Raw genomic sequence first — 16,812 nt, 5'->3', positions numbered from 1 at the left:
TAAAACTTGAAGTAGTGAATTTGTTCCCCCCTCTGTATCGCGTCACCAGCCTCTGATATTGCACAACAGGCAGCTTTTTCCTTTCTTCCTTTTTTAACTCCAACGACAAGCATCACTGCCTGTAGATAAAAGACCGGTCCACCTCATATCAGCTATCAACAGCCACTTGACACTGAGAAGGGAAAAACCGACAGTCAGCTTTTTAGAGTCAGTGTTGCGGCCAATTTTATCGGATATTTTCGTTGGAATGGCAATCTGACAGCTCATCATACAGATAGTAATATTCTTAAGTGTGTAGCATTAGAAGTGGATGAGGTAATACCTTTTGAGAATAAAAGAAAATGTTGCTAATCAGTGGCTTTTAAACGCCAAGGTGCGCCTAATTTATCGGCTGATAAAATAGAAATAGAAAATAAATAAATAATACAATTAGAGCATCGTTTTCACATTTTACAATTTCAGAAACTATATGCTGCTGACAGAAATCCTGAGGTTTTATATATTTTTCAGATTTTAAACTATATAAAAAGATATTAGCTGTTTATTTGTAGGGAATTTAAATAAAATTTTGTTTTTGCTATTTTTTTTATTATGGCCAGATTTATTAAATTAAGCCAACCCTTCAGCTTGTTAGAAGCACTTCCAAACCTCTAATTTTACATTCATGACAAAGAGGCGCACATAAAGGACTGGAGAGGCTTAATTGTGGTCTGAAGCAATTCACACATATTTATTTCTGCATTTTAGAAGCTTCAAGCCAGGGAGTGAAATCCGGACAGGTTGTTATAGCTACGCAATCCACAGGGGTTCCGATGTCTATTTAAAAACCTTCAGACCCTCCCTCTCTCCTTTAAACAACATTATATATCACACACACGCTGCATGCTAATGCCGAGCAATTCTCAGTGAGCACTAAAACACATCTTAAAATTAGCTCATTCTGGTGTTTGAGTTCAAGCTCCCTGACATGGCAACAGAGGGAACATATCATCAGAATTCCCCCTTTGGCAATACCTGCTGATTGGGTCCTAAAAAAAAAAAAAAAAAAAAAAAAAAAAAAAGCAAGCGGCTTTTAACTTTTAATATTTGGCTCTGAGAGTTCTGCCACGAGCACTCGCGAAAGAGGGAGTTGCCTCTGATTTTTCTTCTTTCATTTTTTTTCTTTTGGAGAAGATAAATAAAAAATTGCCAGTGCAGCTTCGTTTTCGTCTTTTGTTTTTCTTTTTTTTTTCTTAGCACTTCGGTTAAAATCCGTACGCGGATGAGTGCGCATGTAGGCATTCTGCTTGAGATGTTTTACGAAACTTTAAGGATGATATACCTTGGATGTTTCCTGTTGCTCTGTGGGCTTACGCATGTCATGGCAAGCTATCCTATCTGGTGGTAAGTTTAATTTTCATTATTTCCCGGACAAGAAGTGACACATTAAAAAACATGCGGGGATTGTGGATGACCTGTAATTTTGAGTTGTTATAGTTGTGACTGCTTGTCTGTCAGCTGCAGAGCTTTAGCGTGTGGTGACGGTGATCTTTTAACGTTACTTTTTATAATATTATAAGACATGCACAATGTGACTTTCTAATCGGGTCATTAAAATGACATTTAGTAACCCATGGAAACCGAAAGTATACAGGCGAAAGGATGGGCTGAATTGTAAACGCAAGAGATGAACGAAACGTGCAACTTTGCAAATCGGGAGCAATTTTGATCTCCAGAATGCAGCAGGTGCAAACTTTATGTGCTTGGAAGCGTGTGTCTATGTGTGCTCGTGCGTCCAGTGTGTGCGTGTGTCTGTGTGCGCGCGCGCGCGTGGTGATGGTGATGTTGTCATTGTATGTTGCCATGTGTTGTCATTTTTGCACTTAGCTCCCGACTTCATGTTTTCAGTCTTTCTGCCATGTAAATGCCAAAAAGAACCAAATGCGTGACGCTGACATTAATGAAGCAGAGCAGAGCTGCGTTAAAATTACGATAGTGTAATTAGTTAAAAAAAACTACAGGATTATTGTATTTTGGTATGTTGTGCTGTTTTGTAATATTTCAGCTTCATCCATCAGTCTTAGCTGTTATCAAAGCACAGAAATATATATATATATATATATATATATATATATATATATATATATATATATATATATATATATATATATATATATATTTCTGCCTGATTTCTAATAAATCATTCAATATTTGGAGGACGCTTAATCTACTTTTCTTAATGGGTCCCCTGGTGGTAAGACTGATGAGAAACTAATTACATGCTCAGCTGGAAGGAAATCCTGATATAAAAGTGGGCCCTCTGGATGGAGCGATGGGGGGACTGCACAAACTACTTTTTTTTTTTTTTTTTTTTTTTTTTTCCAGTGTAATTGAATGTTTGGTTTACTTTATTTATTTGATGCCAGTGCAAGATAAAGTTTTGCATTTTTTTTCTTGGTACTTTGGCAAACACAGCCAGGGAAAACCTTGAAATTCACCCTTCATAAGAGTTTTCTTTCTTCTTTTTTTTGTGGAGCTTGTTATGAATGACACAATGGAAGAACAGTTTTCCATTCTGTCATAGCTGAAACCCTGCAGCAAGCCCAGAGCTAACTTCTGTGTTGATTGTTTGATTTTGGAGGGTGCCAGTGATCGAAGGGTCTAACAACAGGGGTAAACATAATGGAAGCAAATTTTGCTGCATCACTCCCGCCTATACAAATAATGTCTAAGTGCAAAAGTAACTCATGAAATCACTTTTCAGTTCTTTCATTCCTGACACAATGCTGAACTTTTTTTTAACTTGAAAGATTACTTGAGTGATTTTTCTGTCTCATGGCAACTCATCCCAAGTCAAATAATGTGGTTCCTTTGGGATTGCACTTAGCATGCCTGCATTGTCTTTCCGTTTGCTAACAGCATGCCAGCCATCTATGATCTAGACCTTCTGTGAAAAGCAGCTTACGATGTTTTGCTGACAGAAGCTTGCCTTCAAGCAGCCATGGGAGCTGCATCACTCTCAACCCCTGCACCGCAGTCGTTCTTGGGGATACGGCTCTGCACTAAGACAGGTTCATGTCTGTCTATTCTCGACCTGCCATGACATAGCCTGGCTGCACCCGCCACCCCACCACCTTCTTCACTGGTCCACCCCACCTTAGAAGATAAATACCTGGAGGTGAAAGCTTGCCGCACATTCCTTTTCCCAAACATATTCTCTTGATGTCAAAGTCGGCTCCAAGGCCTCAGGGCCCACAAGTAAAGTGGTAATTCTAAGGCACCCTGCTTGGGCTTGCTGAAATATGCATTAAACCTGTACTGGATAAACTTAGATGAGTGGGGGAAACTTTGTACTGAGGCAAAAAGTCATATACATCGTATATATTTTGCTTAATTTATCTGTAACAGTTATCACTAAGGTGCTCCTTTGAAAACAATAGCCTTAAGAGCATGAGTGAATCCTGTGTTTCCTCATTAGTTGTACTAAACATCACATGTGCAACATCTCTGCAAAGCAGGAGAAAATCAGTGGATTTCTTTTTTTTTAGAAAGAATTAAAGAGATTAAAGTTGCCAAGACTCAATAAATACCTAAAATCTAAATAATACAGCAGGTATTTTAAAATAGTTGTTGGAATTAGTATCCAACAACACAGTCTTTTGTGCAATAACTTCTTAAAAAATCATAAATCATCCATGGTGAAACATGCCCCGCCGCCTCTCACGGGCCATTTCCTAACACAGAACAGAGGTGGCAGGGATTACTCAGCCCCAATGAGACAGGCATGGAGACTCTTGAGCCAAGCAGCCTAAGCACACTGACTCACATTGAGCTTGTGGGGTACAGTTCAAGACAGTGACAGGGCAGAAATACCTCTGCTGACCCTCATTGGTGTGAGTACAAGGACCTTTAAAGTTGCTGGTTTTCCCAAGATGATATTGCCACTGACCTTCATGATTACCTGCTGTTGAGATGCACACTTGCCAAAAAAATTTGAATGCAGGTTCAAGAAGAGACAGAGAAAGAGCTACAACTGACAACTCCCTTCAAATCCATTAAAAAAAAGAGAGCTCTGCTCCTAACCTGAACATCTGTACCAGTTCTCTTTGGCTGATGAACTTTCACCAGTAAAAAAGAGGTCAATTGTAGTAGGAAACTGCCTTGTGTATTGTTGTTTGTAGCAGACAAAAGGCAGATAAATGCGATATGTTCTGAAGAGGTTTTTAGCATGCCATTGCTCACTTACTGGCTGTCTCATTTATGATGAATTAGGCTGGTGTAGTCTGTAGAAATTAGGCAAGAAATTCTGTTGAAACCAATGTGACTCATTGCTTTGATGTTTTCTTGGGAGAAATAACAGGAGTAACTCATTGGGTCAGTTCATGGCTCAGGAGCACCTTTGACACCTGGCAGACATCCTTAATAATTACAGAGAGCTGAAAATCAACCTTTGAATGTAAAACCTAATTGAGGTATTAAAGGTTGGTACGATGAAAGCCATCAGAAACCGTCAACATGTGGGGTCATTTGACTGTGAGGCTCTTTCTTTTCTTCAGGTTAAAAAAAACCCTGCCTGAGGGCCAAAGTCAGGAATTTGGTAATCTTGTTTTGATCAGCGATTAGTCCTTGAACAGCAGTGAACAGGTCAGCAGATAGTGAGCTAACTGCAAAGCAAAACACTGCACACCTGCTCTTAAGCTGCATTTATAGAGAATCTACATTAACCATTATGACTCCAGCATCGCCCAGGGGATGACAAACTGAACACTCCTTCCAGCGTTCAGTCCTTAATAGACAGTTGATGTAAATTAAGGGCTTGTCTTGATTGCCAGCAAGCTACTTTGTAGCTACTCCAAAAGGTATTTGCCAAAGATAACAGGAACTGTGCTATTCAGTAATTTGGCTGTTCTGTGCCATTATGAAAGAGTCAAAGTGCTGATTTGATAATTTACCATAGAAGGCAATTACTGCAGGCCAGTTATTCATGCATTAAAAGAAAAAATGTCATTTTCATCCATCTGTTTTCCATCCATGCTTCTATCCAGCTTATCCCGGCCAATTTATTAATTTTTATAGATATATATATATATATATATATATATATATAATCAAATGTATTTAAATGGAGAGTTCAGAATCCAAATTCAAACCTGTTAACTGCTTTTATATTGGTAGAAGAGAAGAATTAGAAGCCGGAAGTAAATATTTGATTTGCTTTGGAAATCTGTTTTTTAAGTCATTGAGGGGCAGAGCTTTGCTGTTTTTAGGCTAAAGACAAATCGAATCAGCCTCCAACACTTTTTGCACTGCTTGATTAGAATTCTAAGAAAACTATATAAAATTTTAAACAAAATGGCATAAATCAGTATGCCTTTTGTGCAATGCGGAAATTCCAAAACATGGCCATGCAAGCACCCTGCAGCGTCTTTTTAAGTCCTTCTTAAAAATGGGTCATTCATAAAATGGATATCCAATATCTGTGATTACTACCTGCTAAAAGTCTTAATTGAGAGGACACAGAAAATAAAGACAAAGAGAAAGCAATACAGGCACAAAGAGAGCAAGAGAGAGAGAGAGAGAGAGATGTAATCAGTGAACCAAGTTTGCACTTGTTGTATCCCAGAATACCTTCCTCAAAAGAAAAAAGGAGGGGAGGTTCAGCGTTACTCTTAATACACTCTCTGAAGTTTCAGCGTAGGGTTTGCACTCTTATTACCCTAAGCTGAAGGCCTGTTAAGTGTGCGGACAGTTAATAACAAGGTGCAGTTTTCCAAGTTGTCAGCTTAAGGTCTATGAAGACCTCTGGATGCATAACGGACTTTCATCTTAAACAGAAACACTGCCTGCTTCTGAGACTGCAGGGCTGCAATTTCAATACACACAAAGGCCAGGTGCCTGCAGAGAGGGTAGTTGAAGGGATAAAGAATGGATGTCTAATGGTAGCATCTGATACAGAAAAATAAACACACACAATCAAACGTACTCAGACGTAAAATTACACTGCACCAGGAGGGAAATTAGTCCCCCACTTGAGTGGTGTTATATCAGTAGATAAAGATGCAGACAGATAAGATATAATTATCCAAATGCACTGACAACACGACTTCCTTTCTGCTTGTAGGTCACTAGCAGTCGGCCACCAGTACTCATCACTGGGCACTCAACCTATCCTTTGTGGCAGCATACCAGGCCTAGTGCCCAAGCAGCTGCGTTTCTGCCGGAACTATGTGGAAATCATGCCGAGTGTGGCTGAGGGGGTGAAGATTGGCATCCAGGAGTGTCAGCACCAGTTCAGAGGCCGACGCTGGAACTGCACCACGATCAATGACAGTCTGGCCATTTTTGGTCCAGTGTTAGATAAAGGTAATGTTACAAAGCACACAGAGTTTTCTTTCCTGCTACTTTTCTGTCAAAAAATAACAATTTGTAGAGTCCTTAAGTCTATAAAGATATTTTCTTGAAGAAATGCCACTTATCAGTAAAAAGTAGGCAACACTTTTTGCAGAAAGAAAAACAAACTATGCCTTTCTTTGACAGGAAAAGATTGATTGATTGATTGATTGATTGATTGATTGATTGATTGATTGATTGAATCTTTATTTTGAACATGTTGAAAAAGTATAAAAAAAAAAAAGAATTAAAAGAGACAAATGAACAAAGCAAACAAAAGGAAAACGAGCAACCACAACTCCAAATAACGTCCATGTTCAAAAAGGAGCAGGAAGAAGCATAAGCTTATTTAATCCCACCCCTTTTCCACTATCTAGTATCAATAGACTACAGAAATACCTCCTTGTAATTACATTATATGTTATGTGTAATTTTTTTTTTTTTTTTCTTAATATATACACATATATGTTTCTATCTATCCATACCTACGTATATACACACATACGCACATATACACATTTTCAATAACCCCATTAACACCTGAAGGATACACAACCTACAATTTTATATATATTTAATATATATATATATATATATATATATATATATATATATATATATATATATATATATATATATATATATATATATATATATATGACCAGATGACCAGAGTAAAGTAGTATTATTAGCTTATGATGACTCCACTGTCTTTGAATATGTATTTGAGAATGTCTTAATCTCTGCAAAGTTCTTGGAAGTATTTAGCTCTTTAAACCGACTGAAAAAAAAGAGCAATAAAAGTGACTTATCATGTCTCTCTCCTGATTAACTCTCCCATTAACAATTCTATATTCCCTTTGTCTTATATTTGCATTAGAAGAGCTGCACTCCCAGCATGCATCATTCATTATGCTGATTCAAATCCTTGTTTAAATAGACTTTAGACTGAACAAGTCTCGGGGGTCTGCATGCATGCAACGATGTACACGACTAGCCTAAGTCGAGTGAGTTCTGTCTTGTTGGAGTTTTCTTTAGGAGGGGATCCCCTGTGATTGCTGGTATTTTCTTCTGATGTACTTTACCCAAGAGATGAACTGAACTGAAGCATAGAGGTTTTCCAAAATACATTTTAGCTTATGCAGTGATAATTTTCAGGCATGTGTCTAATCATGAGCTCAGGCAAGAGAAATCCCCATTGCCCAGAAAACTAGCCATAAAACCAAGAAAGAAAGAAAGATGATATATGTGTATATTTAATAGTTAATGCAGTTGATCATAATAAAAATTTTAAAGAGTGAAATATTTCTTAGTAATTAATGAGGGGCTAGTGCAATATTTAGTGTGCAGACATAAGTGTGATCTTTTTACTTTATTCCATCTCCCAGCAGGAAAGCAAATGAGACTGTTTCCCAAAACATCAGATTCACACTTTGATTGGATAGATGAATTCTTCTTCCTGATTTCTGAAATGAGTTAAAATCAAGAATCCATGCAGGCCCCAGTGGCTGAGGGTCGTGATCCAAACTCGTCATCTAGTTTACGGAAGACTGATGTAAACACAAGGGGGCCGGGGGTCACGTAGGGCAATTGCTTTTAATAAACTCTTGAGCCAGTTGATAGAAGAGGCTGGAGTTGAAGTAGGTGGCTAACGATAGGGGTTCTCAATCCCACTGCTATTGTGGTGCAAAATGCCACCACGTCTTTCCCTCTGCATCCCCTCCCAGGCCTAAATTGCAGGGGTGCTGACTGGAAAGAGAAGGCGGCTACTGGGCTCTAGTAAATCATTTTGATTGGATTAAGGTCACTCAGGCCCTTAATAATGTGAGAGGTCAAAGTGGCTGGATTAAGTGCCTTTGTCAAAGGCTGAGGAGAGTAGCTCAGGGGCTCACAGGCCTTTGATAGGACTTAGTAGGAGAGAGCTTCCATTTCATTGGATTTGATTGATGCTAGTGTTTGTCCATGCAACCAGGCCATTGTCCTCACTGGTGTCAGTTTGTCTGAAATTCAGATTCTTGTTAGTCAGTTTCCTCCTTCCTTTTTGTTGCCAGATTTGAAAGGAAGAGTAGGCACCTTTATTTGCTACAGAGGCTTAGTTACTGTCAGTTCAGTGCATCACTGCCCGTGTCCACTTCAACTCCACTGAGAACATTAGAAGTTTGTTTTAAAGAAGTGGATTAAGAGGGACTAAAGGAGTAAAGCCTTTACAAAAAAGAAGGCAATGTAGTAAACGGAGTTGAACTACAACTAAAAAATCAATTGAAATGAACAGGTTGTGCATTTTGAAGATAAGTTTAATGGGTTACATTAAACTATATGCACATAAAAATGCTCTTACTCAATGTGAGCATACATTAGTTGACCACACAAACACTCATCTAAGAGTATTATTACTTTAGAAAAAAGCATATCTTATATCATGTTCTCTCCTTACACATGGTCTAAACCTCTTTTTTTCTCCACACCCCTGCCTCCAGGCTATGTCTGCGTCAGTGCTCATTAATTTACATTAACTAAAGTGTCAAAACATGCACCACTGGAATCTGCCTGTGATGAAAGGTAATAGAAAGCTGCACAGGTGTTCCTCAGTCTGCAGAGCTGATGCCAGAGCTATTTCGGCATTCTTGGTATTTACAGAAAACCTGAATGCTATATGGGTATAATCAGTCTCCAGTTTATGACTCATGTGATGGGATTAGGTTTCTTTGCTATAAAAAGTGGACAGTCACAGTTTCACAAGTCTTAACACCCGTACAGGAAGTCAATGCACCGTCATTTTTCTTTTTGAAGATAATGAAGTTCACTGGAAATTCCTATTATGTAATTTGTTAGCGATACTGAAAAGTTTGACACTATTGTAGCTCTAGCTTGTCTTCATTCACTGTGGGCACGTTTGCACTGGGCAGGATGCTTTGTTTGCCAGGAAATACAGATACCTAAATTGATCTAAATTATTAAGTTCCATCTAAACTAACCAGGAAAAGGCCAGGGGATGTGGGTTGTGACCTATGACCTGAGGATGAGAAAGAGTAACTATTTAGGATGAGCCAAAAGGTCCCTGCATTTCATGAGATGTATGTCTCTCCATGCTGGGGGAGGGAAGCTGGCTCACCAGTATATCATTAACTCTGTGCAAGAAAGAAAGAAGGGATGTGGTAAATGGAGTTGATGGGGGGACCTTAGCCCCACTCCCCGCTGGGCACTGCTCAGAGCACAATATCTTCGCAACCATGAGATTAAGCAGGAGAAAAAGTGCTTTTCCCCATTCACACGCCCTTTAGATTGTTTTATTAAACCATTTGAATAGGGATTTCCCTGTCTGCCGACAAGCAGGGTCCAGCCAATGCATAGTTCTCTGTTGCTATGACTTAACTTGGTCCCCACTAATCACTAGCCAGGGCAAATTTCATATAAAATATCTGGGGCTATTGTGGGACTAACACAGCGTGACAGTGGCAACACAATAGGGGATTCAACCCCCCAGCAGGTTGTAGGGACCGCTTGGCCTGCCAGAGTCTGGCAAAGTTTGGTGGAAAAGCATTGTCTGAGAAGAAATACCACAAATTGGTCATAAAACTAAGGAAAAGCAGTGGAGCTAATGTCACAGGTGGAGTTTCCAGGTACAGTGAATGCTGTCAGAGGTGGATTTAAATCCAAATGAAAACACGCGTTTAAAAAAATGGGTGATTGTTCTGATTAAGTTTTCATTAGTACCTTCCAGTGAGTTTTTACTGTCATGTATAAATGGGCCACACACGAACAGTGATACCATACCATCGAAACTAAATTTAGAATGTGTTGTATGTTTATAGTCAATATCAACAAAAAAGGTAATCTGATGAATCAGAAGCTTGCAGGTGGGGCAAATGGGGCAAATTTTCAGCAAAGCTCTTCAAAATTTTAGAGATATTTCCATTTTCTTGAATGCTTATTCATTTGATAACACCAGGCTTTGTGAAGATCTTGTAAAGTAGCTTGTGAAAAATTGTAAATACTATATAAGAAATCTATTATTTCACACAGAAATGCCAGGATATTTTTCGTGTGCTTCAATCCTTCTCCACTGACTATTTTACCACAACATTGCACTCCCCTTACATAATTCTATGACAAGTTCACAGAATATCTATGCTGATGGCTGTGCGCTCTTTTTAGTAGCACAGAAGTATGTTCAAAGATATTTTCAGACACAAATGTTAGTTCCAAAATCCTTTTTCGGCATTTGAAATTAAATCTGTTTTCTAAGTCACTTCAGATTTAATGTAAGCCAAACACCTTAGATATTCACTCAAACTGAAAACACAAAGCTCATGCTCAGTCAGCTTTAGATGAAGCATGGTGATGTGTAATTAATCACTGTAGACAGTTCCTTCATGGCGCAGTCTTTGGCTACTTTGACTTTTCACGAAAATGAAACAACACCAAATAAAAAGAAACGTGTTGGATTCACAAAGTGGGATTTGAGGAAGGAGAGCATTAGTTCAAATGTATTTGAACATTAGTAACCTTGTGTGTATACAGTAGTGGTAATGAAATGGGTGGTGAGGGATGCCAGTAGACCTTTTCTCTTGCATCATTGTTTCTAATGCCCTTTAGTCCTGGAACTGGTTGGAACCTGCTGTAAGGGAGGAGCTCGTTCTCCCCTCAGCTTTTATATGCCTTTACTTTTTTTCTTTTCTTTCTTTCTTTATCATTTTTTGTTCTTCAGACAGAAACGTGCACTGTTTCTATCAAACACATACTCAAACACATCTCACGCAGACAGCGCAAGATTTCAATATTGATCTTAAACCATTTCTTTTACTCTTTTTTTTATCTTTAGTGTGTTCAGTTCATGTTTACTCCTGAAGTTTCCACTTCATCCTGTCTCTTCTCCTTCTTTGTCTTTGCTTGTGTTTTTGCAAGACCATACAAGTACATATATTCAAAGCAAACACTCCGTCTAATGATTCATGTTAAAGCAGCTGACAAGGAAAGGATAGAAGGAAAGTCTTTCCCTTTTTGGAATGGTATATCTGTTCGCTAAAGACCCATCTCCATGTTGTGTCTATGAGCTGTCCCCTCAGTGTGAGGCTGTTTCCTAACCTTTCAAAAGCTTAATTGAGTCTCTTAATTATAGGCCTGTCAGGCTCGTCTCTTCCTCTCATCTCTCTGGAAGATCCTGATCCCTCTGACTCATCAGTTAGCTATGTCAGACAGAGACGTAGAGGCCTTGCTGGCCTTATTTAGAGACAGGACGATTGATGTCTGGTTAAATTAACCCACACACTGTTGCGATATAGTAGATACAACCCAAATACAAGCAGCAGACAGGAGTAAAGGTCTACTTAGTTTGTTTGATGCTTTCTTGTTTTGTTTGGTTGAAGATGTTTGCTGCCAGCATATCTTACATATTATTAAATTTACACATTGTATATATTATATATTATGTATTAAAGCTATATCTTTCTTATTCATTTTTATTTAAATTTAATATAAATTGAATTCTGGAAATACTCAAGAGATACATTATCCAAGTGATGCTTGTCTGTCTTTGTCTTTCCAGCCACTCGAGAGTCAGCTTTTGTTCACGCTATTGCCTCAGCGGGAGTGGCGTTTGCGGTGACCCGTGCCTGCGCCGAGGGTTCAGCCAACATCTGTGGATGTGATACACGTCACAAAGGCCCCCCTGGTGAGGGCTGGAAGTGGGGTGGCTGCAGTGAGGATTTGGAGTTTGGAAGCATGGTGTCCCGGGAGTTTGCTGATGCAAGAGAGAATCGGCCTGACGCACGCTCAGCAATGAACCGCCATAACAATGAAGCAGGGAGAGTGGTTAGTTCTCTTATTCATGTTTTTGCTGTGTCTGTGGAAGCAGTTCTTCTGCTTTTAAAAGTTATATTAACTAAACTTTATTTTTTTTAATCTGTAGTCTCTCAACGACAACATGTTTCTGAAGTGTAAGTGCCATGGACTCTCTGGCAGCTGCGAGGTCAAGACATGCTGGTGGTCTCAGCCTGACTTCCGAGTTGTTGGGGACTACATGAAGGACAAGTATGACAGCGCTTCTGAGATGGTGGTTGAGAAACATAAGGAGTCCCGTGGATGGGTGGAGACCCTGAGACCCAAGTACAACTACTTCAAACCCCCTACAGAGCGCGACCTGGTTTATTATGAAAGTTCACCCAATTTCTGTGACCCCAATCCTGAGACCGGCTCCTTTGGCACTCGGGATCGCATCTGCAACCTGACGTCCCACGGCATAGACGGGTGTGACCTCTTGTGCTGCGGCAGAGGTCACAACACGAGGACTGAGAAAAGAAAGGAGAAGTGTCACTGTATTTTCCACTGGTGCTGCTATGTCAGCTGTCAAGAGTGCGTGAGGGTGTACGATGTGCACACCTGCAAATAGAGAGGTTTTTGTCTTTTCTCACCAAAACATAATGACTTCACTGGGTTGAAGAAGAAATGCAGATTCCCACCTGCAAGACCAGAGAGACTGTAAAGCTCTGTGACATGTGCGCGGACAAAGACACAACTGCCTCGTGTTTTTGTTTTGATGCTACAAAGAGTGAGTCTCTGCCTAAATTAACTGAAACAGCTGAGTAGGTGTCAAAGTCCACGAACGTCACCCTGATGGATGGATAGTTGTGATGATGGCAATAATGTTGATATCCTTACCGAGCATGAAAAAGGTGTCCTGATGTAGGAAAGGAGAACTTGACAAACACCATATTGGTGATTTTTTTCCCAGTGTAGTTACTTTTAATCAAGAATAGTCCAGCACTACCAATGCTTTCAAATCTGCAAGGCAAAAAAAAAAAAACATTAAAAAAAGGCATTTCGTTGAAAGTGAACGTTTCCTTCAGTGTGTAATCATCGCTTGTTTTTGCAGTGAAAAGTAACAAGAGTTGTGGGCAGGTCACATGATCAGACACTCAACAGCATGTTTTCTCCTCCTCGACATGACTACTTTATTTGCGTATTTTTGAACACTAACACGATCATTGTGTGCGTGAGTGTTTCTTTTACAAAGTGTTATATGTTACTGATGTTTGGGTAAGAATGCACTTGCACCTGAGTGAATGTAGTTATTTGCTGTGATGTGTTTACATTCTCAATCTCTTAAGCTAACCAGTTAATATCTGCTTTAAACCACTAATTTTATTCGCGAGTAGAAAGGAAGCCACATCCAACAAGCGTCGGCAAAACGAGAATATAGTACGCAGTCTGCACATTTCCTGAAAGGCCAGAGAACACCTGGATCAAAAAAACCATCAAGAGTTATGACCAAAGACCAGAAAAGAGCCTCCCCATCCACCGCATGAGGCTGTGATAGTCAGTACCATTGATGAATATGAAGCATGTTCTCCTTATTCTTAACAGTATTAGTGATGTGCCACGTGACTCGGTGTGGGGAAAGCTGTTATTTATTAAAGGTGTATTCCCATATACACATATAATATAATATTTAATCAAATAGAAGCATACTCCCTGGTAAACACAGCACAAATGGTAATTTAAAAAAGCAAAAAAAGAAAGCAGACAAAGCTGTATTTTATAAGCTCTCAATATTGCAGTGTATTTTGCAGTAATGTGATGACCAAAACGTGTGTATGCGATCATCCTCAGCCGTGGCTTTTTGTTCCCAAACTAAACAACAAGCAGCATCACTGAAACTATCAATACTTCCTTTGTTTTAATGCTGCTACGATAATATGTGTACGTGTTTAGGTCCTTACACACAGTTTGTCCTCGTCTGTCTGTTTAATATGTGTATTCTTTGGCATGTATTGATTCTTTCTGTGAAAGAAATCTATTATAAGTAGTTTGGGTTAAAAAAAAAAAGTGAAGTTTTACTAATTTTTGCATACAGTTTAACCAAATAGACCAGAATAGAGTTTAATATGTTATTTTAGTCATCTGTTACCTTGTAGTCATGCTAAAACACCAGGGCTAAGATGAAACACGTTGTGCTCTCTTAATTTGAGAAGAAATACAAAATAAAAATTCTTTTTTTACTTACGTGGAAAATATAAAACTACTGAAAGCTGAGACAGAAAGTTACATAAAGTTTATGAAAAGTGCGTTTCACTGATCGCCTCCACTGTGGAGGAGTGTGTAGAGTTTCTCATTAATGTTTACAGCTAATGTAATGCTACGTCTCAGGCGTGCGCGTTTAATTCAAAAATGCCCACCCAGGATTCGATAACGTCACGACTGAAAATATCAATAAACAGCCATAACCAGTTTCACATTTTAGATCATTTTTAGCAAACTACGCAACAACCAGCATTCATACTAAAAGAGCTGTTACAGTACACTTTTTCTGTGAGTGATCGCCTGTATGGATAATTTGGTTCGTTCTAATTTGTTTTTGTTAAGTCTTTAAATCCAAAGTTTTGTACAAACTAGTTCTGTGTTTTTATGAATTTCTAAAAGCCGATGTTTTTTTATAATTATTTATTTTATGCTATGTACATATTAGTAATTAAAAGTATATATTTGCGGAAATACATGTTTTGAAATGGTGTTGTGTGACTTGTAACTTGTAGCCTTTTTACCTCATCTCTGTTGTTCCACTGACTGGATACAGGTGTTTGTCCTACTGCCTGTAGTAGATTTCTAAACGTTAACTCTGTAACACCAAAATAAAAATAAAAATATTTTAAAAAAGAAAAAAAAGAGACAATGTTTCTTTTTCTGTGGTTGAAGATTTTTATTACAGTTTTTCTCAGTCGCTTTGGTGCGTTTCTCAGATCAGAATTGAAATTCTCATAACTATTAGTTCAACCTCCACAACACTCAGTCATTTGTGCACATCATAGTAGCAATTTCTCCTCTCTCTGAACAAACTTCAAATGATTTTGGACATGAATCAGTTGCTTCCATACATTTCCCTGCTGCTTTCTGACATTTCCATTTGCTTATGTCATGTCAGTCAAAAGTAATCATACCTATGGATGCTGAATAGTCGTTCCCAATAAAACTAATAGTCATACATCCATTGCTTGAGTCATCACACACAAAATTGTTGAACTAGTTATCACATGCCAAATATTGGCCATCTGTCAAGCAAATCCTATACCTTTCTGTATCATTTTTCCTGGAAATGTCTCCGAAATTGAACAATTGATCTCAGGTGAATTACAGCTGTCACTCATGAGGAGGCGTGTGAAAGTTTAGTTGTAACCAATGACAAACAACTTGTTCACTGTCAATTATGGATGAATCCTGTGAATCCCCAATTGGCAAGCATATATAAACTGCGCAGGAGCTAGTGTGTACCATTTCTACACTTCTGTGACACAAAATGGAAGGTCAGCACCGTGGAAGAGGGGTGAGGATGCGGGGAGGAAGGGGAAGGGGAAGAGGGAGAAGAGGCAGAAATAGGCAGATTCCTAATGAAATAAGGGCTACAATTGTGGACCATGTTGTCAATCACGGCCTCACCATGGAGGAGGCTGGTCGAAGGGTGCAACCCAATATTGGAAGAACTACTGTCAGTTCAATCATTCAAACATTCCGTAGGGAAAACAGGTATGCAAACAGTAATACACTGTACTGTACTGTGCCATCTCAGACACATCACATGTTACTGTACTGTATTTGCAATTTCACAAAAAGTTCACTCTGCACCACATAGGATTGTAAGATAACCTCGCGGAGGCGGAAGAGGGCCCCTTTTTACCCCACAGCAAGAAGAAGCCATTTGTGCAATGGTCATTGCAAACAATGCAATAAAGCTGAGAGACATACAAAGCGCTGTCATAGAGAATTACACGGTATTTGGCAATATTGAATCTGTTTCAATTTCAACAATTGACAGAGTACTCAAGAAAAATGAAATCCACATGAAGCAATTGTATAAAGTGCCATTTGAACGAAACAGTGACAGGGTGAAGGAGATCCGTCACCAGTATGTGCAGGTAAAGCTGGTCTTCTATGTTCTGCACTGCAAACTGTTTTACAGTACTTCGTAGTTTCATGCAGTACACTTGCAATTCCACAGCACATACTCTACAATGTGTTTTACTAAATGCATGCATTACTGTTTGTTACTGTACACAGGCATATTGTGACATTGCATTTCTGTCTCTCTCTAAAGCGTGTACTGGAGCTGGAAGCCAGGGAAACACTGCACACATTCATATATGTTGATGAGGCAGGTTTCAATCTGGCCAAAGGCAGAAGGCGTGGAAGAAATCGCATTGGACAGAGGGCAACCACTGAAGTCCCTGGTCAGCGCGGAGGGAATATTACCATGTGTGCAGCCATCTCAGACAACGGCGTCCTCACCCATATCGCCCTTCTTGGTCCATACAATACCCAACATCTCCTGACATTTTTAGACACTCTTTACAGGGACCTAGTCCCTGAGAATGAGAGAGGTGGAGGCCAACTCAGCAAGTATGTTGTTGTCTGGGATAATGTCCGTTTTCACCACTCCCATCAGGTCAGAGAGTG

At 39.2% G+C, this 16,812-nt stretch overlaps 1 protein-coding gene across 1 annotated transcript; it reads left to right on the top strand.

The window, feature by feature from the left end:
* Window positions 1-850: 850 nt before the first annotated feature.
* Window positions 851-15,019, top strand: wnt3a (wingless-type MMTV integration site family, member 3A). The gene is made up of 4 exons (XM_080861430.1): window positions 851-1,383; window positions 6,101-6,342; window positions 11,915-12,180; window positions 12,278-15,019. The coding sequence occupies exons 1-4, from the start codon at window positions 1,262-1,264 to the stop codon at window positions 12,755-12,757; spliced, it is 1,110 nt and encodes a 369-aa protein (XP_080717556.1). The 5' UTR covers window positions 851-1,261; the 3' UTR covers window positions 12,758-15,019.
* Window positions 15,020-16,812: the final 1,793 nt, after the last annotated feature.

This window comes from Rhamphochromis sp. 'chilingali', assembly GCF_963969265.1.
Source record: "Rhamphochromis sp. 'chilingali' genome assembly, chromosome: 16".
Classification (NCBI taxonomy): domain Eukaryota; kingdom Metazoa; phylum Chordata; class Actinopteri; order Cichliformes; family Cichlidae; genus Rhamphochromis; species Rhamphochromis sp. 'chilingali'.
The sequence above is the reverse complement of the archived record's forward strand: the minus strand, read 5'-3'. Positions and strand labels throughout refer to the sequence as shown.

Excerpts from the sequence above, each read along its gene's own strand:
- wnt3a (XM_080861430.1), top strand. The coding sequence starts at position 1,262 with ATGAGTGCGCATGTAGGCATTCTGCTTGAGATGTTTTACGAAACTTTA. Across the intron at positions 1,384-6,100 it reads GCAAGCTATCCTATCTGGTG|GTCACTAGCAGTCGGCCACC; the intron begins GTAAGTTTAATT and ends TTCTGCTTGTAG. Across the intron at positions 12,181-12,277 it reads ACAATGAAGCAGGGAGAGTG|TCTCTCAACGACAACATGTT; the intron begins GTTAGTTCTCTT and ends TTTAATCTGTAG.